Source organism: Bufo gargarizans, chromosome 10 (assembly GCF_014858855.1).
Source record: "Bufo gargarizans isolate SCDJY-AF-19 chromosome 10, ASM1485885v1, whole genome shotgun sequence".
Classification (NCBI taxonomy): Eukaryota; Metazoa; Chordata; class Amphibia; order Anura; family Bufonidae; genus Bufo; species Bufo gargarizans.
The window spans coordinates 119,698,426-119,725,160 of record NC_058089.1 but is presented as its reverse complement, the minus strand read 5'-3'; the positions used below and the strand labels follow the sequence as shown (position 1 = coordinate 119,725,160).

Below are 26,735 nucleotides of genomic sequence, written 5' to 3'. Positions count from 1 at the left end.
CTGAATGTGCTACAGCCAGGCCTGCTCAACCTGCGGCCCTCCAGCTGTTGCAAAACTACAACTCCCAGCATTCTCCATCAACCTACAGCAGGGCATTGTGGGAGTTGTAGTTTTACAACAGCTGGAGGGCCGCAGGTTGAGCATGCCTGTGCTACAGTCTCCAAAGCTCCCATGCATCTCTAGGGTGAAACTATGTAGCATAGCCCACTTGGCATTGTCCATAACTTCAGCCATCGTGGCCACCTCATAAGGCATAATACCCAACTAATGAGGGCAGAGACTGTTTGGTGGCCCCTTTCCCTCAAAGTATTACATCCTTGTATGTTATGCATGTAAGGAGTCCCTTGAGGTATTTTTGTGGTTTCCTCATACTGTACATTGTCACCATTTGGTCACTTTGTGATTATCCCTTCCATTTTGGTGGCCTGTTTTAACTCTTGTGTTAATTGTGGCGGATGAGTTGCCGTGTTTGGCATTGGCCCCAAACCGGGTCAATTGTCACTTGGAAACATGGCTTCAAGGTTGCTAGCTTGCAGGAGGAGGGGTGCAGGATTGGTGCTGTGTTGGGGCAGTGTGATGGTGCCGAGTGGTGTGTCGGGAGGAGGAATTGAGGCAGAGAATGGGGGTAACCATATGTAGAGCCAGAGGGACCTGCTGCCTGCATTGCAGAGCAGCAAGCCTATGTACAGCCACCATGAGACAAGCCAGTAGTAAGGCTGACCAGAGACCGCCACTGACCTGCCTAGAGTTGGACTGAACAGAAAGACGGAGGTGTTTAGGCTCTGTATCTAACCCTAACATGATGGCGGTACAAATCTGATCAATATGTATTCAGCCGACAATCTCCATGCCATTGGAAGGTGTCTTCCACCAAGACTCCACCTGGAAGAAAATCACTAAAGACTTCTGGATGGATTGAACTTCACCTCTGCCACCTTCCATTTGAAACTTTCAGACAAACTTTGCATAATATGAATATATTTTTGGTTAGTGAGGCTCAAAGTCCGGTCGGATTAGAAGGGAATTCTAAATGTTTTTTGACAGCGGGTGGAAAGCAATAGCCGTCATCTTGAAAATGTACTATTGAAAATTGGAGGAGTTCAGCCATTTATCAGAGAGAGAAGAAAGTGCAATTAAAATAAGACTGCAAAGAAACTTGAGTGTATGAGCGCAGGCAGCAGAGACCTCGCAATACAAAATCACAGCTGGATGCTTTTGAAATCCTGGAATTCACTTAAGTGGTTTAAGAATTATTGCCAATAATGCTACAATAGTAAGAAAATTCTTGTCCACCTCCATAGACCCGCAGAACGGTAAAGTGACAAACGCGTTGGGTGTCTGCATAATCCTCCAAAAAAGTGATGGCTTGTCGAGGGAAAGAGCCGGCCACTTCAGAACCAAGGACAGCTCCCAGCTCATTAGAGGAGAAGATCTTCTCCGGGTTTTGTGGAAATGCTTTAAAGAGGCTGTCTCACCTCAGACAGCGGTGGCATATCGCCATTCAATGTCTGAAAGGTCTGGGACCCGCACCGATCTTTAGAACGGAGCCCGTAAAGTGAAGTAGGACTCATTGCGCTTGCGCGGCTGCCCTCCATTTATTCTCATGGGAGCGCCAAAAATGGCCAAGGGGTGCCATTGCTCCATTTACTTCTATGACCCAGCGCTCCCGTAGGAATGAACTGAGGGCGGCCGCGCATGCCTTTGTGGGCTCCGTTCTGAAGATGGGTGTGGGTCCCACCTCTGGAACCTGCACCTATCAGACATTGTATATCCTAGCGATATGCCCTCAATGTCTGAGGTGAGACAACTCCTTTGCGGGGTTGTGTAGCATGCTCTCCTACCCGTCGGACATCACCTGTGGAGAGGACGCGTCTGCACGTTGGGTGGTCGGGTTGCCGAGGCAGTCGTCTGAAGCCCACTGAGTATTATGCACAGGTCCTACGCAGACCTGTAAAAGAATAAGCCTGCACAACCCTTTTAAAAGGATCGTCTGAGTGTTTAACACGGACCTGTCCTCGGGATAGGTCATCGGTATGTGATAAATGGGCTTCAGGTGCCCAGCACCCCTGCCGATCAGCTGTTTGAAGAGGTTGTGAAGCTTTGGTGCAGTACGGATCATTGCGTTATTCCTAAGCCAGTGACGTCGCGTTCGTAGGTCCCAAACTCAGACTTTAACTGAAGTTCGAGCTATTTATGTATTTATTTCCCGTTATAACATGGTTATATAAAAAATAATCAGAATGCAAAAACTGAAACCTTTAGAGACCTTCTGTTCTGCTCCCATAGACTTCTATTATGACTGAGTCCCTTTAAAGGTTTCCCTTTTGCATTCCGTCTTATGGATTACGTTCTTTTTCGATATAAAGTGAAGTTCAGGTCCATATTGACTTCAATGGGGTTTGAGTTCGAGACCCGAACTTTCACGGGTGCGCTCATCCCTACAGACACACTGTAGGAATTCGAACAGTAAGATGCTCTAAGGGTCCCTTAAAGGAGTAAGGCGTTTTCCCGGCGAGTATGAAAAGTCATACTGCCCCCTCTCGGATATGTTCCGACGCTGCTCTGCTCCCTGCTCATTTCCACTGTTGTGCATGTCGAGCGCAGTAGAAATCGGAGCAGCGTCAGAATGGCAGTGGTGGGGGAAGGAATGTGTTGTGTTTTTTTTTTTTTTAACCCATTGTAGATTTCTAGTACAAAATTATGCACAAAATTTCATAAAACTATATCTAGGACAATTTTATTGATAGTTTCTTCATCCAGTAACTCACAAGGACAGAGTGTGTGATTGCCGCTTTTCCGCCCGCCGCGTGCTGTAACTCTGCCCGCTGAGGAACGTCTGAAATGGGATTAGCGCTGCACTCGTCTGTGTCCCGCGATGTCAAAACATCTCACCCAGAAGACAGGACAGTTAGGCAAATTAGAAAGACTTTGTGGCTTGCAGAGAGCAGCGGGAAGGTGCAGAGACTGCAGACAAGGGGATTACACAGAGACGGCTCCCTCCTCCGCAGGGATATAATCCAGTCCAGCACTCCCACCAGGTTTACCATGTTTGTCGTTTGAAATAATTTTTTAAAAGGCGACTGAAACGAATGTATGACATGAAAATCTTATCAGAGGGTGAATGTTGCGGAGCTATACGCCATGTGCATCCTTCCGCAGCAGCTTCCTATGGCAGGGTGTGATTGCTTAAAGCCAGTGTACGAGATTAGTAAAAAATATGGCTGCTTTCTACCAGAAATGGCGCCACTCTTGTCCATGGGCTGTGTATGGTATTGCAACTATTGGGGCAGAGCTGCAATACCAGACCCAGCCTGTGCAGGACAATGGCGCTGTTTCTGGAAGAAAAGGGTATTTTTTTTAGAATTTCTTAGTCCCTTTTATTTAAAGCCCAGCTGTCATCAGATCTGTCCCTATGACACTGGCTGACCTGTTACATGTGCGCTTAGCAGCTGAAGACATCGGCGTTGGTCCCATGTTCATATGTGCCGCATTGCTGAGAAAAATCATTTATTATATCCAAATGAGCCTCTAGGAGCTACGGGGGCGTTGCCGTTGCACCTACAGGCTCTGCTCTCTCTGCACTTTGACAGATTCAGGCAGTGTAAACATAATCAATCAAGGTGCAGAGGGCGCGGCAGTTGCAGAGAGAGCAGAGCCTCTAGGTGCAATGGCAACGCCCCCATTGCTCCTAGAGGATCATTTGCATATATTGAAACATCATTTTTCTCAGTAATGCCCGGGACATATGAACATGGGACCAACACAGATGCCTTCAGCTGCCAAGTGCACATGTAACAGGTCAGCCAGTGTCATAGGGACAAAACTGCTGACAGATGCCCTTTAAAGGAAACTCTAGACTCCTCCTGCTTATGTGCCTTTTTGGGGTATGTTAGGAGAGCGGTCAGTCAGAAGTGTCCTGCGCTTTCTCCTTGTGACGACTCTTGGCTCCATTCCTGACTAAACTACTACTGGTGACCATTCTGGGGACGTTGACCTGGGAATCGAATCGGGGAAGTCCATACCTCCTTGAGAGGTTAAAGGTGAAGAACGGGGAGATTCCTTACACTGCATGCATTATCGAGTGCGCCATATCCCTCAGCTGAGATTTAAAGGGCCTGCCCACACAGTTACATTTTGTTGTTTTTAATGTAAAAAAGAAGCCATGTTCTTAATCGCCGGTCCAGCACTGATCTGGTCCTGACTCCTCTCCGTTTGCCGATCCTGGCTCGACACACAGGAATTGCCCAGCCAATCACAGAGGCAGTTTACCACCAATGATTTAGGCATTTCCTACCTGTTGAGTTGTGACAGGAAGTGGAGAACCGCAGGGGCTGGAGCGGCAGCGATGGAGGATCAGTGAGGGGGGAGGGGGGAAGGAGTATGGCGTCTTATTTTTAACCCATGGTGAGCCATGAAATAGTGCTGCACAACCCCTTTCAAATGTCAGTTTTAACAGTCCTGCAGCGTTTTCTGGATTGTGCACTTGTCCCGTCATTTTTGTTTTTCAAGGGGGGTTGTGAGAGGGGGGTATCTTGGGACATTTTGTGGTCGTGGCTCCTCTCTGAAACCTTTAACCATTTGCTGTCAGAGGAGAAGGTGGAAGGAATGCTGATAAATGCTGCAAAGATAAAACGCAGGGGGGCGGCTCGATACCATTCCATGATTCAGCTGCCGCGTTCCTCCCCGTCCAGGCAGAATCATTACTGCTTTGATGCTCTGGAAATGCAGCGAGGAGGCGAGCGGAGAAACCGTAGGGAAGTATCGATGGCCGAGATTAACCAGACTGCAGGTTTAACGCTGGAATACTAAGCAGGGATGGCTGGGGGATCAGTAAGGCCTCAGAACGTTTTCATTCAGATGTCCAAAAATCTAATCGATCCCTTGACACAAGTCTGAGTGACTTGTGTCTCCATCGGTACGATAAGAGGCTGCAAAGATGGGTCGTCATTGTGTGATCAGTGAGGGGGTGATCGGGACCCCACAGGCATCACTACATACTGGTTATACTGGTATAGCAGTGCGTTCATGCACGAGGCTGTGTCTGGTACTGCAGTTCTGACGACCGATGGGAGCTTCTGAGGATTATATGTAGAAATGCCCTTTAAATTATGACCCCCAATACCCTATATGTGAGACATACACAGGAAAGGCATCTCCAGAACTCCCATAGAAATGAATAGAGCGGCAGTTTGCATATCTAACTGGCTGATCACCGGGTGTAGGGCCCCCCATTCTTGTGATAGGTGAGGGCCCCAGGACTCCCAGAGGTAAAACCCCCACAGATCTAAGAGTTATCTGGAAGAGGTAGGACCCCCACAAACAGCGGCGTACATAGAGAAGTAAGGACCCCATAAGGATCAAACCGGGCCCCCCACACAGGACAGAAGGGTTTCCGCCTAAACTCTTTTCAATGACCCCCCTTGGGCCATTTTTGTCTCATTTGCCAAAAGTTTTTCCTTTTAGAGGGAGAGTCCTGACCAAGTTTTCACCCCAAGAAGAAGAGGGGATAATCCCAACTGGGCCTTGGACCCCATAGCGGCCACTATGCTAGTTACGCCCCTGCCCACAGATCTATACTTTAGTAGTTATACCTTTTTATATAACCGGAATACCCCTTTAACTTATCCTATCTTCAGTTACAGGAACCGGAAGTACCTATCTGACAGGTAGCACTGGCAGCCATATTGGCTCACGTGGCTCTGTCACCCAGTCAGTGGTGTAGCTAGAAATGACTGGGCCCCACAGAAAACTTTTTTGAATGGGGCCCCCCTCCCCCAGTAATTTTTTTGCAACCCCTTCCTTTCATGCCGCCCCCATTCCTGTGGCTAGTAAAGTTCGCTCTCTCAGACCAGGCCCGGCAGCTGTTCCATCCGTTTTATACACTCTATACTGTCACTGTATATAATTTCATAGTGTAATACTGTTATGGGGGCCCTGACAAAATCTCGTAGTCCTCCGCCTCCTGGATGGGCCCCTTCGGGGTCAGGGCCCCAAAGCAGCCGCTTTCCCCTATAGTTACGCCACTGTACCTAGTCACTCATTCTGTTTCTTGACCAGGATTCCCTAGGACCTGAATAGGGTTCCTCAAGAAGACCACAGTAGCAGTATAGATACTGGTCATCTTCTTTGAGAACCCCCAGCCCCTCCGAAGACCCCAAGTCGGTGATTTGTTTTTGGGTGGTCTTCTCATAGACCCAATTCAGTTGATTCTCTACCACTACTCAGTGGCTCGGTATGACACTGCAAGCTTATGTGACAACATACGGTATTTTGAATTCCTGTGCATCCCAAAGGCTTACAATCAAGTTTTTTTTGTTTTTTACGCCATGAAGTATTACATTTTTTCATGCTAATTATTTTACCTCTGATTTTATTTGGCATTTTCATTTCTTTCAGCCCGACCATCAGAAGTGTAAAATCCTCCAGCAATAGTAATACACCGCGGCCTGCCGTTTCCTATACAACAGCGCCCCCTGCAGGGGACTTTATTTAGCAGGAAAGGACAATAAAGTCTTTATACAATAGGCCAAGCACATTTTTTTTATTTATTTTTTCCTCTTTCTATAACTCATTTCTTACTCCTTCAACCAGATCGTGAACTTGTGACCCTCCAGGTAATTCCCAATTCACTCTCTTCTGGCTCTGAACTTCCGACACATTGCTCCTAGCTGCAAGGTTGAATTTGTTTGAAATTGCGGCTCTTGTGTTCGGCGGAGATTTAATAACCCGCGATACGATTGAAAGATTACATTATGGAGTGTGAAGCGTCGCTCCTGTTTCATTTAGATAAAGGGAATGTTTATCTTTACGGCGAGAAGGTGAACGTTTGGCAAATTCTTTCCGCTCTCGATGTGTATTACATTCCCTGCGCGCTCAATAAGAAGGCTTTATGGGGGAGACGTTCACCGCAGAACGGAATATTTTTATTTATTTTTTTATTTTGTGTTTTTTGTTTTTTTTTATGGTAGAGCAGCTGTGACTTCCAGTACCACTGCAGTCGTCGTATCTAATGCTAAAATAGTTACGGCGGTATTCTCCACCAGAGGCAATATGGATCCCATGTATCTTGGACAGACCTTATGGAATCCTAGACCTAAGCCTCATTCACGCGTCTGTGTTCCACGGACAGCACACGTCCCCATAAATTCTAATGTGTGTGTGTATAACACGTCTGTGCTTTAGCACGGTCCGCGGGTTCGTGTTTGTAGCACAGATGTATGCTTTTTGTCTGTGTTCACGGATCCATCACGCCCACTTATAGTCTATGGGTCCGTGAAAGCCACGGATCATTAGGAAGAGATGGTTTCTGAAAATTTTATTTTTTAGCTGTTTAGTGTCAGTGAAACATGGCTGGCACACGGACCGCAAAAAAAGACGCACAAACCTCACACATAGCCATCGCTGACCACCACGAATTCGAACATGGTCGTGTGAACGAGGCTTAACGCGGGTGCTGGACAAGCCTTGGGTGCCATAATACGTCTCCTTGCGTCTCGGACCTTGGGTATGAGTCCGGCCACAACACTCTAGAACCGCATAATGCTGGTGATGTACTATACGATGAGTTTTTGGTGCAGGTTGTCAAGGTGTCTGACGGCTAGAGCTTCTGACCCTTTTGGCCCAGTGTGCATGTGTTCTCAATAGGTTGATTGGAATAGGCCGCTGCACCCTTCAAGAGCACAATGATCGGGCGTGTTGCAATCTAGCTCTGCTCAACTCTTTCTTCCTCCAAAATCTAAGGGAGAGTCGGGACAATCCATCCCAATACAGATTACATAGGCAGCTGGTCCTGCTGAAATCTATGGGTTTGGCCGCCATCCCTCTAAGGGTGAGCCACCTCCAGCTGTTGTAAAACTACAGCTCCCAGCATGCACACATGCTCAGCTCTTCTCATAGAAGTGAACAGAGCATGCTGGGAGTTGTAGTTTTACAACGGGTGGAGTGCCAGAGGCTAAGGCTACTTTTACACCTGCGTTAGGTGCGGATCCGTCTGGTATCTGCACAGACGGATCCGCACCTATAATGCAAACGCTTAGATCCATTTTGCAGTGTCATACCGAGCCACCCTTAAATACACTGAAAGTCAATAGGAGGCGGATCCGTTTTCAATTGCACCATATTGCGTCAGTGGAAACAGATCCGTCCCCATTGACTTACATTGTAAGTCAGGACTGATCCGTTTGGCTCCGCATCGTCAGGCGGATATCAAAACGCTGCAAGCGGCCTCCAGAGCGGAATGGAGGCTGAACGGAGGCAAACTGATGCATTCTGAACGGATCCTTATCCATTCAGAATGCATTGGGGCTAAACTGATCCGTTTTGGGCCGCTTGTGAGATCCCTGAAACGGATCTCACAAGCGGACCCAGAAACGCCAGTGTGAAAGTAGCCTAATGTGTATTGTGTGGACTGGGTATATTCCTAAATTCCTCAAATATTTTACACATGTATAGAACACATCCATCTATGATATACTTACAGAAAATGTCCATACTTATTAACTTGCAGTTGGGAAATTTGGGACAAATGGGCCCCATCCAGGGGCGTAGCTATAGGGGGTGCAGAGGTAGCAGTCGCTACCGGGCCCAGGAGCCCGAGGGGCCCAAAGACCCTTGCGGTGCATAAGTAGACACCGGTAATATAGAAAGTGCATGCTGACTAAGTTACACCTCTGGCTGGGGGGAAAGGGGTTAGGTCAAAAATTAGTTATGGGGAGGGGGGGGGGGGGTTAGTGTGCCGTTTCAATTTTTGCCTCAGGCAGCAGAAACGCTATGTGCTTCCCTGGCCACAAAGCACTGAGGGAAGGGGGCCCAAGCTGAACTCTTGCATTGGGACCCATGAGCCTTTAGCTATGCCCCTGGCCCCATCCCAAGGGAATGCCCATGTATGGGTAGGGTTCACATGAGCACTGACCATTTTTGGCCCAGAACAGTCCAAATTTGCAGGGGCTGTCGCTGGAAGTTCAGAAATTTTGCAATTAGGAATGTACAGTTGCAAGAAAAAGTATGTGAACCCTTTGGAATTATATGGATTTCTGCACAAATTGGTCATAAAATGTGATCTGATCTTCATCTAAGTCACAACAATAGACAATCAGTCGGCTTAAACTAATAACACACACAGAATTAAATGTTACCATGTTTTTATTGAACACACCATGTAAACATTCACAGTGCAGGTGGAAAAAGTATGTGAACCCCTAGACTAATGACATCTCCAAGAGCTAATTGGAGTGAGGTGTCAGCCAACTGGAGTCCAATCAATGAGATGAGATTGGAGGTGTTGGTTACAGCTGCCCTGCCCTATAAAAAACACACACCAGTTCTGGGTTTGCTCTTCACAAGAAGCATTGCCTGATGTGAATGATGCCTCGCACAAAAGAGCTCTCAGAAGACCTACGATTAAGAATTGTTGACTTGCATAAAGCTGGAAAGGGTTATAAAAGTATCTCCAAAAGCCTTGCTGTTCATCAGTCCACGGTAAGACAAATGGTCTATAAATGGAGAAAGTTCAGCACTGCTGCGACTCTCCCTAGGAGTGGCCGTCCTGTAAAGATGACTGCAAGAGCACAGCGCAGACTGCTCAATGAGGTGAAGAAGAATCCTAGAGTGTCAGCTAAAGACTTACAAAAGTCTCTGGCATATACTAACATCCCTGTTAGCGAATCTACGATATGTAAAACACTAAACAAGAATGGATTTCATGGGAGGACACCACAGAGGAAGCCACTGCTGTCCAAAAATAACATTGCTGCACGTTTACAGTTTGCACAAGAGCACCTGGATGTTCCACAGCAGTACTGGCAAACTATTCTGTGGACACATGAAACCAAAGTTGAGTTGTTTGGAAGAAACACACAACACTATGTGTGGAGAAAAAGAGGCACAGCACACCAACATCAAAACCTCATCCCAACTGTGAAGTATGGTGGAGGGGGCATCATGGTTTGGGGCTGCTTTGCTGCGTCAGGGCTTGGACGAATTGCTATCATCAAAGGAAAAATGAATTCCCAAGTTTATCAAGACATTTTGCAGGAGAACTTAAAGAGGACCTTTCACCTAAAAAAAAAATGTAAACTAAGACCATAGCTTTACTTACATGCCCCCATGAAGTGTTGATCGTTTTTTCTTTTTTCAAACTGTGCCCCCGTTTGTCCGCTATGCCCCCCCGGAATAATTCCCGCCGTCTATGCTAATGAGCCAGCCTCAAATGGGCTGGCTTTAAAAGTTCTCCTCGGCGTGCCTTCTCTCTTCTCCCTGGCACGGAGCGCATCCAATCAGCGCGCTCCGCTCTTAGCCAGGGAGAAGACGCTCCAGTTCTCGCGAGACTTCAGAGAACTGGAGCGATTTCGTCTATCCGGCTAAGAGCGGAGCGCGCTGATTGGATGCGCTCCGTGCCAGGGAGAAGAGAGAAGGCACGCCGAGGAGAACTTTTAAAGCCAGCCCATTTGAGGCTGGCTCATTAGCATAGACGGCGGGAATTATTCCGGGGGGGCATAGCGGACAAACGGGGGCACAGTTTGAAAAAAGAAAAAACGATCAACACTTCATGGGGGCATGTAAGTAAAGCTATGGTCTTAGTTTACATTTTTTTTTTAGGTGAAAGGTCCTCTTTAAGGCCATCTGTGCACCAGCTGAAGCTCAACAGAAGATGGGTGCTGCAACAGGACAACGGCCCAAAGCATAGAAGTAAATCAACAGAATGGCTTAAACAGAAGAAAATCCGCCTTCTGGAGTGGCCCAGTCAGAGTCCTGACCTCAACCCGACTGAGATGCTGTGGCAGGACCTCAAGAAAACGATTCACACCAGACATCCCAAGAATATTGCTGAACTGCAAACCGTTCTGTAAAGAGGAATGATCAAGAATTGCTCCTGACCGTGGTGTCCACGTCTGATCTGCAACTACAGGAAACGTTTGGTTGAAGTTATTGCTGCCAAAGGAGGTTCAACCAGTTATTAAATCCAAGGGTTCACATACTTTTTCCACCTGCACTGTGAATGTTTACATGGTGTGCTCAATAAAAACATGGTAACATGTAACTCTTTGTGTTATTAGGTTAAGCCGACTGTGATTGTCTATTGTTGGGACTTAGATGAAGATCAGATCACATTTTATGACCAATCTGTGCAGAAATCCATATCATGCCAAAGGGGTCACATACTTTTTCTTGCAACTGTATGTATAGAATTCCTCTATTTAACGATTGTTCACGGTTTGTTTTATTTTTATTTTTTTCCTGTCCTACTTTTTCATCCAGAGATTCAAAAATTCCTGTGCCCCCTAGTGGCCATAAGTGGAAAGAAGTTCGTCATGACAATACGGTCACCTGGTTAGCTTCGTGGACTGAAAACGTGCAGGGATCGGTAAAATATGTGATGCTGAATGCAAATTCCAAATTAAAGGTATGAAGTGGTGTAAAGCCTTTTACTGTACTATGGGTTACTGGCTGTCATTTTCCAAAATATGGCCCCTTCCAGTGGGCAGTAAAAGCTTGGTTTCTGCATATTCTGCTCAATTTATTACGTGTGCTTATGTGCCTTGTGTGTGTGTGTGTGTGTGTGTGTGTGTGTGTTTTACTATCTACAGCAGGCATCCTCAAACTGCGGCCCTCCAGCTGTTGCAAAACTACAACTCCCAGCATGCCTGAACAGCCTACAGGTATCAGCCTACAGCAGGCATTGTGGGAGTTGTAGCTTTAAAACAGCTGGAGGGCCGCAGTATGAGGATGCCAGATCTACAGCCTATGTGGTTTGCTCTCCTTGGATGCTCCTCTCCTCCACACTCCGATCTTCCATGTACAACCTCCTCCCCCTCCCTGCTGCAATCTCTAACATGAGAGAGAGAGAAGGGTAGAGAGTCAGAAACGGGTTCTGCTTCAGCTAGGTGAAACTCTCTTAATGCCAGGAGTGCAGCTCTGCAGCAAATAAATAGTGCTGAAAAAGTGTAGTCATGTTTAGGTGACAAAAATAGAAAGAGGGGGGGGGGGTTGCTTTAATTTTTTTGGCAAATGGCATTACCATTAACCCTTACCGAACCACAAATATTATCCTAGGGTTTTATATCCTCCTAGAAATGAGATTCTATTACCCAGGGCTTTGCTGCGCCCCGCTACACACACCGGCACTTCCTATGCTCAGCAGAGCACATTCGCTTCATTTCCGGGCCCCTTGGGATCTATAGATGAAAATGAAGTCATATTTTCAATCTGCAGCCAAACACTAACATTTGCAGAGACGGCCTCAGATATTCCCCAGTCAAATAACCTCAAATATCGCCTCGTTTGCCGGCAGAGCGGGAGCGTGCCCACTGGTGTGACCTGCTAAGCAGGTATTTAAGGTGCGGAGATGGAATACATTTTGGTTTATTGGCACGGAGGGGGGTTTCAAGTCAAAACAGGGCCCTTACTCTTGGTGACCCCTGTGCCACATAAGAGAATTTCCAGGAGAGCGTAACGTAATGACTCAATGATCTAAGCAGTAAGCACTGGATGGGGGCACCTCTATCGAAATGAAGGTGTAATTTTGTGTATTATACATAGTGCTTGCTTTGGGCCCCAGGGACACAGTTTCAGCTATATTTTTCTGAAATATTATTTGCATTTTGTATTGATGCAAACAACTTAAAAGTTATCTATTGCTCCCTGTTATCAGATGCTGCAGGCAGACTGTAGCAGACTCTTCTCATGGGTCCCACATCCTTCTTCTTGGGATGCCAACCTCATCTGCACAGCCGATTGCAGGGTTTAATGTGAACTGGCACAGCAGATTAGACCATGCCAAGGCTTGCGCTGATGGATGGTTCGAGCAGTGCCAATTTGAGGGGCGATGTGATGCCATTTTATGACCTCTCGCCGATGCCCATTGCTCATCGTAACAGTAATTCTCGGCAGGAAGGAAAACGGTGAATAAAGTCAGGACAGACTTTGGTCTTCTGGACTCCAGGACCGGGTTTAGGTCCTGGAGTGTATAATTTCACCACATGACAGACTAGGTGGACCGCATGGCATACAAGGTTGCAGCAAGCAAAGCTGCTACTATGGACCCTATGAGCTGAGGGGGCCCACCTCCACCCTTAAAGGCTATGGACTTTTTTTTTTTTTTTTTGTATTATTGCATTTTACTCATTTTGGGCTAAAATCTATTTGTCACCTAGTCTGTATTAAAACTGTAAAGCCACTTTTGAGTTACAAGGGTTAAAAATCAGTCATTTTGTTTTGTGGCATCAGCTGACGGCTCATGTGAAGCCTCATCTCAGATCTAATGACTTGATAACCTTGATAGCTAAGCTCTTATCAAACTGATACTCATCTGAGCTATATTCTTATCAGTTTGATAAGAGTTTAGCTATAGTGGGTGGTTATGAAGTCAGGAGATCCAAGATAAGGCTTCACATGAGCTGTCAGCTGAAGAGACTAAGAAGTTATACATTTATTTTTATTTTTTTTAACCCTTCTCTGAAAAAGGACCCAACATTTTTTAATAGACTAATTGAAATTTTTATATTTTTGCATAAACTGCATTCGTAAAAAAACATTAATTGCCCAGAAGGTGGCCATAACCGAAAAGGGCTTTTCCGAGACTTTTGATAACCTGTCCAGAGGGTAAGGTTATCTGTGTCTGATCGGTGGGGGTCTAACAACCAGATCTCCTGCCATTCAGCTGTTTAAGAAGGCCACCTAGGTCATGTGACCGATGAACGTGATGTCACTGGCCTAGGCTAAGCGGCCAGAAGCGATCATCTGTGACTTCTCAAACAGCTGATCAGCAGGGGTCTCGGGAGTCAGACCGCCCACTGATTTAGATACTAATGACCTATCCCGAGAAAAGGTCATCAGTGTAAAGGTCTCAGAAAACCCGTTTAAGGATTCAGAGTTGAAAGGCAATGAGGTGCTCTTGAAAGATGGTGATGCTTGGTCTCTTCTTGAAATATATTGGCATGTTTAGGGCCCCTTACATAACACATGTATAACAGACAAGGGCCCCATAACTATTTTTGCTGTAGGGCCCCGTGATTTCTTGTTACACTTATCAGTCTTTTTAAGTCCAGAACTTTGTAAATGGCACACGTATAGTTCCATCTCTGTTCAGGTTCCTTGTCTTTCTTTCAAGATGGCTACCATCGGCTAATGCTTCCACATGCAGAACAACATAGGAAAGTCTAAGACCTGCTTTCCCCCCTCCACTGACCCAGGATGGACACAGCATCTACGTCAGTTACTAGTCCAGCCAGGAGATCCAATGGACCCTCCCCGCAGGATTCATTGGCCAGTTTGCCCTCCATCTACAGGTTGTCTCCATAGAGAGTCCTGGACCACTGCTGTCTATGGAGGTCAGATTGGTCGATGGAGCTCACAAACCCACCGGGGCTCCAGCCAGGCTTATTTCTAGAAACTGTTTTATGGACCGTTTTTTTAAAGGCATAAAAGCCCCTTAAGAAAACGGTCAATAAAACTAATGACCCTTTTTTTTAGAACTTTGTTGAATTTGTTATAAATTTCTCTTAACCCAAGGGTGAAAAAGATTGGGAAAAATATGAAGTGGCCAGAAAGCTGAAGAACCATGCCGACAAAATTAGAAGAACGTATCGGGAGGACTTCAAATCCAAAGAGATGCGCATACGACAGAGAGCTGTAGCGCTATACTTTATTGACAAGGTAGGGGGGGGGGGGGGCGCAGAAAGATTTTGGTCTGACTTCCTAAAAATTCAGTCTACGCAGAGTAGCTGGAAGAACTCCAGCCCTGGGCCACTTATACATCTTACTGAAGACCTCCCTTCTCCTGACTCACTACCCTCCCAAATATGTAGCATCATAGGTTGTCCTGTGTGAAGCATACATGTAAGATGATGACCGGTGACCTCTGCTATTGTCTTCAAAAAATAGGCTTCAAAAAGGCGGAAAAAGGCCCAGAAATGTGTGATATTAAACTGTAGAACTTTGCACGTGGTCTTGGATAAAAAAAAATATCTGGAGGTTAGGCTATTGACAGAATTGAGTCCCCCTTTAATTTTATAGTAATGGATTTTCACTGTCACCCCTCAGCTGGCATTGAGAGCAGGTAACGAAAAGGAAGAAGGGGAGACGGCCGACACCGTAGGTTGCTGCTCGTTGAGAGTCGAGCATATTAAACTTTACCCAGAACTTGATGGAGAGAAGCACGTGGTCGAGTTCGACTTTCTGGGTAAAGACTCCATCCGGTATTACAACAAGGTCCCGGTAGAGAAGAAGGTAAGTGATTCCATCTATGAAACCTGATGTTACGTTGTCCTTAGAGATTAAGGTCTCTGTAAAAATCACTATGAACCGCGTACCAGCGCGGCGCACCGTCACCCGACAACACCGTGGAGGAGATTTATCAAAACGGGTGTAAAGAAAACTGGCTTAGTTTCCCATAGCAACCAGTCAGATTCCATCTTTTTATTTTCTTAGAGATCCTTTGGAAAATGAGAATTGGAATCTGATTGGTCGCTATGGGCTCTAAGCCAGTTTTCTTTACACCAGTTTTGAGAAATCTCTCCCTGTATGTGGTTTTAAGTGGCAGCAAACTGGGCAGTTACCCCCATTCCTTATTGGGTCCCCCAAGGACGGAAGTAACTTAAAGGGGGTCTTTGGGCTTTTAATATTGATGACCTATCCTCAGAATAAGTCATAAATATCAGATCGGTGGGGGTCCGACACCTGGAACCCCCACCAATCGGCTGTATGAGGAGATGGTGCGCGCAGTGTGGACGTGCTGTCACCTGTCTCTTCCTGTTCAGGATCCATACGGAGACGGCACGTACACACTGCGCGCACCATCACCTCATACAGCTGATCAGACCCCCTCCCCCCCCCCCCCCCGATCTGATATTGATGACCTATCGTCAGGTCTCCCGTCATTCTCCCAGCTGCTATGTCTATGGCAAACCAACAGTGACCAGAGAGAGAGACTGGGGACGCAACGTGCACACTGCGCGCGCAATCTCCCCGTACAGCTGATTAGCGGGGGGTGCCAGGTGTCAGACCCCTGCCAATCTGATATTGATGACCTATCCTGAGGGGATAATTAATATTAAAAACCCGGAGAACCCCTTTAAGAGGAGCATGTAAACCTTTCCTGTCCTACAACAAAAGGGACTTTACAATTCCGGCTTTTTTTTTACTGAACCCTGTTTTATTGGGCTCTGAATAGCAATATTGTGGGGGTCTGGGCAGGGCACTAGGTGGCAGCCTTCTGAGTGGGGCACTTGGCGGTGGCGTTCGGAGGGGGGGGGGGGGGGGGGGGGGGACTCTGGATGTTGCCTTCGGTGGGGGACACACACTAGATAGTAGTGTTCCGGGTAGGACACTGGGTGGCGGTGTTCTGTGGAAGGACAGTGGATATTGGCGCTTTGGGTGGGGCACTGGGTGGAGGCATTCTGGGCGGCGGGGGGCAGTAGGTGGCAGCGTTCCGGGGGCGGCTGCATTCTGGACAGGGCACTGGGTGGAGGCATTCTGGACGGCGGGGGCACTGGATGGCAGAATTCTGGACAGGGCACTGGGTGGCAGAATTCTGTTACATATATTGGGGTAAAGTAGATATATTTTTATATACTGTGTAATTATATTTTGTAAATTGAGAAGTGTCCAGAAGCATGGCAGACGGCAGCTCAGGGCCCAGGCCCATTTTGTATCAGACTGTTCAGAATGATTTTCTGCCATAATTTTGTTTTTCAGGTGTTTAAAAACGTGCAGCTGTTCATGGAGAATAAGCAGGAAGGAGACGATCTATTTGACAGACTGAATGTGAGTGGATTAACCCTTGTAGACCCTCTGCGGATGCTGATTACCGGAGATTTATTAAAGCTGGCAGCTCCTGGCTGCTCCCTTGTCACCAGCTGGTGGATGACGTCCCATAGAGAGGATGTAGTCACCCCCTCGGGCCACCTCCTGGAAGATTTAGTGGGCAGCATGGGGCACAAAAGCCATGCCTTGCCCATGAGAAAACCTAGAGGTGCTGCAAAAGGGCAGGAGCTGCATGTGTACGCCCGAGAGCTAGAATAACCAAGACTTCACTGGGAGGCAAGGAGCCTTGTCATCGCTGCTCGGGGATAATCGCGCATGGCGGTCGTCCAAATCCAGGGAAATACACTTTGCTCTGCAAATTAATTTAGTTGCCGTCCTGGTGTGCGAGAAATCTACAACTGGCGCACACACCGGAGGCGCGGATGAGTTGGCGTGATGCGTGGAATGGACCTTTTTACTGTGTAATTATGTCGCGCTCCTGTCTTCCCTGTGTGATCCAGAAATCCCTAAGTGTTTGTGCACCAAGGAGATGAGCGAGAACAACAAAGGGATAGAAAGTGAGCTTTTCCCATCTAGTGGCTGGAACTACAACTCTCAGCATGGTTGCAGGCTGTCAGGGGATGCAGGGAGCGGCGCAGGCTCTGGTGGCCTTCATGTGTAAATCCAATTTGCAGTGTTGTGCAATGAATTTCCTTGAAAAATGTGCATAAACCTTGCTTGGTTCTTGTCCAGCAGCCGGTTTATGCTGGAGCCTATAGTACCTCTGCTACCTGACCCTGGTGGCAATCAACATCCAAACATCAATTGGTCCCAATGCAAATTTTTCCCTTGGCGGGGGAAGGGGCTATCAATTAATGGCCGAGATCGTGTATCATTTTTAGGTTCCCCCAAAAAAACTATAAAACTTTTGTATCGATTACATAAACAAGTCGGATAAACATGGGTCACTTGTCAGCTGAGATGGATCAAGGTAATATATCCTATTATGTCAGAACTTTGGGACATCCAGTGGTCAAAATCCAGAATATTTAGGTCCAGATAAGTGTTACCAGTTGGGGGGTGTCCCTGCACAGTCTGACATTGGCAGCACTCATAGGACACCCCCCAGCTGGTAACAGTTTTATTGCAAACTGCTAGTAATTCATTCAGAACTTCTAATAGGAATAATAAAGGAATGGCGCTGCAATAGATGCTGCTCCAGAATTGTGGCAGCTCCTCTTTAAGGTATCCGTAGTAATTGAGTCAGCCATCGGTTGGCACTGGATTTATCTGACCTGGCAACATCTGCATGGATAGTATGTGGGTGGATTTCCTATTTGTCGTCACAGACCGCCATATGTCCGCTCCTATTTGTGCGCCTGACATAAGGAAATTTAATATTTTGAGCCCAGAGAGCAGTAACAGAACCATGGGGGTTGTAGTTCCAGCTACATCGACTTGAATACAGTTTAAAAAAATAAAAAAAACATGGCTGCATTCTTCAAGACATGGCGCCACACCTGTGTAGTGTGTACGGTATAGCAGTTCAGCTCTATTGAAGTGGATGGGGCTGGGCTGCAATACCACACACAACCTGTGGACAGGTGTGGCGCTGTGTTTTCTAATCCTGGACAGGTTTTTTATTTTTACTTTTTTTAATTTATTTGTATAATGCAACTTTCATATACTTTGTATCAATTCTTCGCCGCTTTCAAGATCCCTGCTTGCTTTTAGTGAAAGGAAGCCGCTGGACAGTTATCAAAGAAATAACCTCTCGTGCCTCGTTTTGCAGACGCCAATGCTGAACAAACACTTGCAGTCCCTGATGGAAGGACTGACAGCCAAGGTTTTCAGGACGTACAACGCCTCGGTCACGCTGCAACAGCAGCTGCAGGAGCTGACGGACGGTAAGACTCCATCACTGCCCCGGTCGCCCCGTGTGCGCTGTGTCGGCATGTTCTACAACCAGAACTGGGCTTTGTAATAAAACCTTCTTTTGTTAATGGCTAGTTAACATAAAGTGGTACCGCTTTCCAGATTTAGGCTACATGCACACAACCGTATGTGTTTTGCGGTCCGCAAAAAAAACGGATGACATCCATATGCCATCCATTTTTTTTTTTTTTGCGGATCAATTGTAACAATGCCTAAAACGGACAAGAATAGGACATTTGCGGGGCTACGGAACGGACATACGGATGCGGACAGCACACATTGAAATGACTGGGTCTGCATCCTATCCGCAAAAAAAACGGAACTGACACAGAAACCAACAACGTTCGTGTGCATGTAGCCTTACATAAATTCCCAGATCGGGCGCGGGGTATAACACATCATGGGTGAAGCAGTATATAAAATTTTGAGAAATTCTTTGCTTGTGTTGACATAAATCCTATGAACACCACTCAGACTGAACTGCCCGAGGCGGGAGTATACAGGAGCGTATAAGAAACGGGGTCTCTGCCGGCGGGACTGCACTGCAGAACACCGCTCCTAGTGCTGCAGGAAATCCTCTGATGCTGCTTTCTACCAAAAACGGCACCACCCCCACCTAGAGGTTGTGTGTGGTACTGCAATACCAGACACAACCCCTAGTCATGTGTGGCGCTGTTTCAGGAAGAAAGTAGCCGTGTTTTGCTAGTCCTATACAGTGACTGGTGGTGTGGAGAGCCATGATGTAAGTGCCAGCTGGAAAGCAAGGGCCCCACATTATTTCTAAGCCTCGGTCCTCTCCAGCTTTGGGGGGTGGGGGCACCTTACTGCAAAATAAACCATCTTACTGCACTGGAAACGGGCAGAATAGGCACCCAACATTCAGTGGTAATACACATTAGATAAATGTCGGCAATATCGGGGCCTGATGGGTATTGTAGTTTTGCAGCAGCTGGAGAGCCCCAGGTAAGAGATCTCTGCATCGGATGCTGACCTAATGTCTATGACCGCCTTATTGATTGTTTGTTTCATCCCCCAGGGGAGGACACCGGCCCGGGAAAGATCCTGTCCTACAACAGAGCCAACAGAGCGGTTGCTATACTTTGCAACCATCAGCGGGCAGCACCGAAAACATTTGATCAATCCATGGCAAATCTGAGATCCAAGGTGGGGAAATGTGACCCAATGTCTTGTGACTTGTGGTAGCCAATCGGGGATCTGCAGCTGGAGGCTCTCCGACTGTTCTGTAACTGCAGCACGATGGGAGTTATACATTGCAGATATGTATTAGTCTTAATACAGTTTTACAGTTTCATGTATTGCATGATGTGGTCTTAATTCCTCATCATTTAAATTCCCCTGCTTGCTGGCAGTGAACGGGAAACCTGTAGAGACCTAATAGTTCCCGCAGCAGTTTAGTCTACACTATCCTTTGTGTCAAGGGACCCAGCCTTTTTTAGTTATGCCCCTAGCAAAGTTTTGAAGCCCCCCCCCCTTCTAAACAACTTCCCTGCAAACCCCCCATCTAGTAAAGACCGCCCACACTCGCCATAAACCCCCCCCCACCCATTCAGTAGTTATGGCCCCTAAGTGCCCTCATACAGTATGTTCCCTTAGTCCCACCTCACAGTAGTGCCCTCCTTACACTAGTAAAGCCCCTATTGTGTTAATAAAATAAAAATCAGTAATACTCGCCGAGCCCCATTCCTTCGATGAATGGATCACATCTCGATTTCTCCAGCAGGTGCAATGCAGTGATGTCATCGCATCTGGCGGGTAGGAGACGAAACAGACTGAGGAAAGGCTGGAGAGATGACCCTCAGCAGAGCAGGCGGTATAATGTCACTGCACTGCACAGGCCGGGGAATGATGCCCGAGCCATAATGGGATGACTGACATTCATTACGGCCCAGGTCCTCCTGCCATTTAGGGCCCCGCAGTGGCTGCTACGGCGGTAGTTCCACCCCTGCTTGTGCGGTAAATAAGTCGGTAGCATCAGTTTCTCTCCGGTCCTGATGTTGCCACAGTGGACGGGTGTGAAGGCTCGACTTGGATAACACAGGCTTGACGCAAATGTAGCAAACCCTCAGCTATGGGAAGGATTAGGTTTAGACTGGTCACAGCTTCTGGCTTTCAATCACTGATGGAAATAATGAAGCGCATTTACATAAAATATAGACACATTCATTTTGTCCCACAGAATTGATTTCATGTCACAAAATAAGTGTTGTCACAATATGAGTTCCGTGCCACAGACTGAGTTCTGTACGACAAAATAATGGAAATCTTGTCACAAAGTCTGTCACAAAATAAGTCTGTGTTGCAAAATCTATTGTCACATTATGAATTGTCACAAAATAACATTTTATGCGACAAAGATTTCTGTAAAGACTGTGATCCTGTGATTACTACATTCATTTTGTGTCACAAAATACATTGCGAACAAACGCCACCCCATACATCCTGTATTATCTGCCTTTCACACCCTGATCTGCTGTAAACAACCTTCTCCCCCTCCCTCCTGCTAAGGCCTCTTGCACACGACCGTATGTATTTTGCGGTCGGCAGAAAAACGGATCCGCAAAAAATACGGATGACAACCATGTGCATTCCGTATTTTGCGGAACTGAACAGCTGACCCCTAATAGAACAGTCCTATACTTGTCCGTAATGCGGACAATAATAGGACATGTTCTATTTTTTTGCGGAACAGAAATACGGACATGCGGAAACGGAACGCACATGGAGTAACTTCTGTTTTTTGTGGACCCATTGAAGTGAATGGTTCCGCATACAGGCAGCAAAAAAAACTGATCGGACACGGAAAGAAATTACGTTTGTGTGCACGAGGCCTAACACTGAGAGAAGGGAGGGGGAGAGCAGAAAGCAGTCAGAACAGGAGCAGAGCTCTGATGAATTTGTCAGGTTGAGCGGCAGCCAGGGGTGCACCTAGCCTTTCTGCTGCCTGAGGGGAAAATTTAAATTTCACCCCCCAACCCCCACACCAAATTCTCAACTTACAGCCCCACATACCTCTTACATCCACTAATGTTCCCCATAGTCCCCCAGTAGTAGTAATGTTCCTGCTAACGTGTAACAGTAGAATTGCCCCCTAATGTGTGCCAGTACAAAAAAGCCCCCTTATAATGTGCGCTGGTATGAAAAATTCCATCTTGTGTGCCAGTACAAAAAAATACTCCCTCTTGGTGCCCCCAGTTGATCTAATGTCCTCATAGTGCCCCATAACCTGTGCCAGTATAAAATACCGCTATTTAGTGCCCCCATAGTGATCTTATCCCCCCTTCTTCCCCAACAGCATGGTGCCCAAAAAATATAAAAATCAAATCCTTACCTCCATGCAGCGGTCAGTGATGTCCCGCGCTGTACGCTGCCTGGCTCAGGCGGCGCCATGATGTCATAGTGTTGCCTGTGCCATCCTCTGCCTATCGGAGGGAACGGGGCAAGGAGATGTCACTTCTATGCCCTGCCTTAGTAATAAACTGTATCGCTGTCCTGAGGACGACAATACAGTTGACTATAGTGAGCTGAGTGCTTCGACAATGGAAGTGCCCATTTTCCATGGCCCTGCTGCAGCCCCCCCACTTATCTTCGGGGTCACGCCGCCTAATTGGCGGTGCAGCCCTGGCAGCAGCTAGGTGAAGGACTTGCACATACTCTGCAGAAACAAAATGCTAGGACATTTTTATCGAAGACTATTTAGAAAGTAAATAAGCAATTTAAAAAATCTGTGCAAAAATGTCCATTGCCTTCAAAGGAGTTTTGTTATTTAATATAAATGTATCAGCGCAGCAGATATCACTGTTCTGTCAATACCCAAATACCACAATTTATCAAAACTGCCTTATTCTAACGTTATTCGCCTACCATCGCACCCTGGGTCAAATCCATTTTGATATTCAGTTGCTGTCGGTTACGTCCTGCATTGGAGCTTTTGTAAGGCAGGACGTAGGAAGCATCATTAAGAACAAGGGGTGTGGTTAGTGTCACATGATCTGCTGATGTCAGGACACATCTCACTGATAGGACAGCAGTCACATGACAAACCAGGAGGTAGGAGTCAAGCACGGGGGGTAAAAGAAAACTGCAAATGAGGTATATGTAAAAAATAAAATAAATAAAAATACAACTATCCAAGATGGCATGGGAGCTAGAGTAAAAGTAGTTTACGGCATAACCCCTTTAACTTAAAATCCAGATGTATGTATTTATTGTCTTGTGTTTCTCCAGATTGAAGCCAAAAAAGAACAGATTGCATTGGGGAAGAAGGAGCTGAAGGAAGCCAAGAAAGAAGCTAAAGACAACGACACCGAGAAGCTCCGGAAGTAAGTCATACGCCCGCACGGCCACGAAATGGACGCCAGCACCCTGCACATTAGCCACGTAAAGGTCACGTTGCAGCAGTTTGTAGGTGGTGGTTCGCTGGCAGATTTGCAGTTCCCCGAGCGTATTAACCCTTTGGACTCCACATATTTGCACTAGATCATAATTGGTGCAAGCAGAAGGCAGCTGAAATCTGGCTAACTACTGCGCTTTTTCCATTGAGCCACCATAGATTCTTATGGCACCTAATACTACGTGGGTATATTCTCAGGGTGTGGTCAAATGGAAAACCCTGCATGGAAACCGTAGTATTACATGGCGGCCATTCAGGTGAATTACCGAATGGGTGTCTCGGGTCCACCAGAATGGAAGCTGGTCATATAAAGCGGCTCTTCATCCATTCCGGCTTGGAGAGGGGGTCCCGAGTGGGAGACCAGTCACTATGATGTCCACGTGGCTTAACAGGACAGGGGGTTGGTTGTCTTACCGCTGTCGACCAAATGCTTGTGCGGCCGACTGCTATCGATCCCCATCCCATAGATATGAATGCAAGAAGAATAATCCACTGCTAGATGCCTCTGGCGGTGACATGAGAACAATCTGCCCTATCCTTCTACCCCAACATTCACATTGGATGGTTGGCCCTAGGTTCATCTCCAGGATTTTCCAGATTTGTGTTAAAGATTAAAGGGGTTGTCCAATTATAAAGGCTTATCTCAGGATATTGAGGGGGGGGGGGGGAGAGAGATAAGTGTCTGATCAGTGAATGGAGGAGTAGTTGCGCATACACGCTACTGCTCATTTCAACCCAATGGGGGCTGCTGGGGATGGCTGCTGCCGCCGCCGCAATGGGGGCTGCTGGGGATGGCTGCCGCCACCGCAATGGGGGCTGCTGGGGATGGCTGCCGCCGCCGCAATGGGGGCTGCTGGGGATGGCTGCCGCCGCCGCAATGGGGGCTGCTGGGGATGGCTGCCGCCGCCACCGCAATGGGGGCTGCTGGGGATGGCTGCCGCCGCCACCGCAATGGGGGCTGCTGGGGATGGCTGCCGCCGCCACCGCAATGGGGGCTGCTGGGGATGGCTGCCACCGCAATGGGGGCTGCTGGGGATGGCTGCCGCCGCCACCGCGAAGGGGGCTGCTGGGGATGGCTCCCGCCGCCACCGCAATGGGGGCTGCTGGGGATGGCTGCCGCCGCCACCGCAATGGGGGCTGCTGGGGATGGCTGCCGCCGCCGCCGCAATGGGGGCTGCTGGGGATGGCTGCCGCCGCAATGGGGGCTGCTGGGGATGGCTGCCGCCGCAATGGGGGCTGCTGGGGATGGCTGCCGCCGCAATGGGGGCTGCTGGGGATGGCTGCCGCCGCAATGGGGGCTGCTGGGGATGGCTGCCGCCGCAATGGGGGCTGCTGGGGATGGCTGCCGCCGCAATGGGGGCTGCTGGGGATGGCTGCCGCCGCAATGGGGGCTGCTGGGGATGGCTGCCGCCGCAATGGGGGCTGCTGGGGATGGCTGCCGCCGCAATGGGGGCTGCTGGGGATGGCCGCCTGTTCTTGTGAATGGCAAGGGACCCAACAGTCGGACCGCCGCCAATCAGACATATACCTTGCTATGCGGAAGTCTTTTATAATGGGACAATCCCTTTATACAATTTTTTAAGTTTACTTTGTTTCTATTCCTCTCTTTCAGGATCCCGTCTTGCTGTCAGTGAATGGAAAATTCTTGCATACATTTAGTGGCTGAAAGCTAGTCCTCAAATGCAGACATCTGTAGTCCTATGACATCACGGTTTTCAGCCTCTGAAACGTTTCCATTTGCTGTCAGCAACCAGAGAAATGTTGATTAAATTCTACCATACGAAAACTTTACTTGAGTAACACTATCCCTTAAAGGGATGTGTGTGGTCGCTGGGCCCCCAGCAAACACTAGAATGGAAGTACTCAGTCCTCGTATAAACGAAGGGCTAGTGTGCATGGGTGACCACCACTCCGGTCACTACTTTGGGACTACGTAGAAGTGGATCAGCACTCGCTTTGTTTGAAAAAGGCCATTTAGCCGAAATACGTCACATCTGCCTGTATTCTGCTTATGGCAATAAAGTGAAGATTTATGAGCATCGAAGTCAGTTCTGATCCACTTCTACTTGGACGGGCCTGCAACCCAGGATACGAGCACCACCTTCTTCCGGAGTGCCGACAGAGGAGCGCTAGCTCCGTCCTGTTCTTTGCAGGAATGCCCCTTTAAATAACTGTTTGGTATATTTTTATGGCGACCTGGAGTTCTGCATGAATTCTAAAAAAATAAGGCTGAGCTCTACCTAAAAACTGTGCCTTGGGGCCCCTTTGGAACATATGACCGCCATATCTTCTCTTCATCTCAGAGTTGTGGAAAGCAAGAAGAAAGCGGTCATGAGGGCGGAGGAGCAGCTGATGAGATTGGAGGTGCAGGCGACGGACAAAGAGGAGAACAAACAGATCGCCTTGAGCACCTCCAAGCTAAACTATCTGGACCCCAGGATTTCGGTGGCTTGGTGAGTCCTTTATTCTTGTGGGAGTCTATATAGTCTTCTATGCAGAAGCAAACTCGCCCAAAGGAGTCTGACCAGTAAATCGTTTTCTTAAAAAGTGATCTGAATGGCATTCAAACCCCCCACTAACCTCACCGATCCCATTCTGACACCTGCTCGGTTCCTGCAAGTGACCAGCTGGACAACCCCTTTAATTTGGATGAGAACGGCGTAATACTTCACTTCCCCTGTGGCGGCGCTGCAGGGAACCTGCGCACTACTAGACCCGCTCCTATACACACAACGCATTGTCTTTTCTCCCTGCAGGTGTAAGAAGTGGGACGTCGGCCTGGAGAAGATCTACAATAAGACCTACCGGGACAAGTTTGCTTGGGCCGTTCATATGACTGAGAAGGACTTCAACTTCTGACCATCGACCAGTCGTAGGCTTGGTTTTACTCTGCACTGAACTGGTTTTAATGGCACTGAACCCGAGCACCAGACTTTTCGGTGGGATTTTAACACTTCCATTTTATCTGCGTATCTTGCGTGCGTTATTAAATATAGACGGGACTTTTAAATAGTTATTTTTTTATATAAATCCTTTATTAAATGTATTAAACGACTTCTATGCATCAACTGGGAACTGGATTCATTGTCTTGGAAATGGATGGTAAAATACTAGAATCGGAGACCATTTAAAGTGACGCCGGTCCTGCTGAACTCTACTCCGTGTGATCGGCCACTTCAGGCTGGGGAGAAGCCAACTGCTCCCTGCGTTATGTGCCTCCAGTGCTGAAATCGGAGATGTAATGTGAAGCCCCTGGTGCCCCCCATGGTCCTGATCGATTATCCATCCTTTTCTAATGACACAGCCCTTTGAGGGGGCTCGTACAGGGCCCATACAGGATTAGGAAATAGTTTTTCTCCCAAAACAAGCCGCCATGTCTGAGTGCATATTGCAGCCTGTCCTTATTCATGTAAACAGAGACCAGCTGCAATACCAGACATGGCCTGTGCACAGGGGTGGTGCTGCTACTGGAAGAAATCCACAATTTAAAATAAAATAATCTTGATGACCTCCCTTCTGTGTTCTTCCAAAGAGGTTGCTTTAATGCTAGTTCAGGCATGCTCAACCTGCGGCCCTCCAGCTGTTGTAAAACTACAACTCCCACAATGCCCTGCTGTAGGCTGATACCTGTAGACTGTTCAGGCATGCT

At 47.6% G+C, this 26,735-nt stretch overlaps 1 protein-coding gene across 1 annotated transcript in view; it reads left to right on the top strand.

The window, feature by feature from the left end:
• The window catches only part of LOC122920116 (DNA topoisomerase I, mitochondrial-like), an 86,503-nt gene extending 60,558 nt beyond the window's left edge, over positions 1–25,945 (top strand). The window contains exons 10-18 of the mRNA XM_044269326.1: positions 11,257–11,401; positions 14,509–14,652; positions 15,040–15,225; positions 16,693–16,761; positions 18,533–18,647; positions 19,712–19,839; positions 22,921–23,015; positions 25,390–25,539; positions 25,843–25,945. Of these exons, the coding sequence (XP_044125261.1) occupies positions 11,257–11,401; positions 14,509–14,652; positions 15,040–15,225; positions 16,693–16,761; positions 18,533–18,647; positions 19,712–19,839; positions 22,921–23,015; positions 25,390–25,539; positions 25,843–25,945 (1,135 nt within the window). The remainder of the gene's footprint in view (positions 1–11,256; positions 11,402–14,508; positions 14,653–15,039; positions 15,226–16,692; positions 16,762–18,532; positions 18,648–19,711; positions 19,840–22,920; positions 23,016–25,389; positions 25,540–25,842) is intronic.
• Positions 25,946–26,735: the final 790 nt, after the last annotated feature.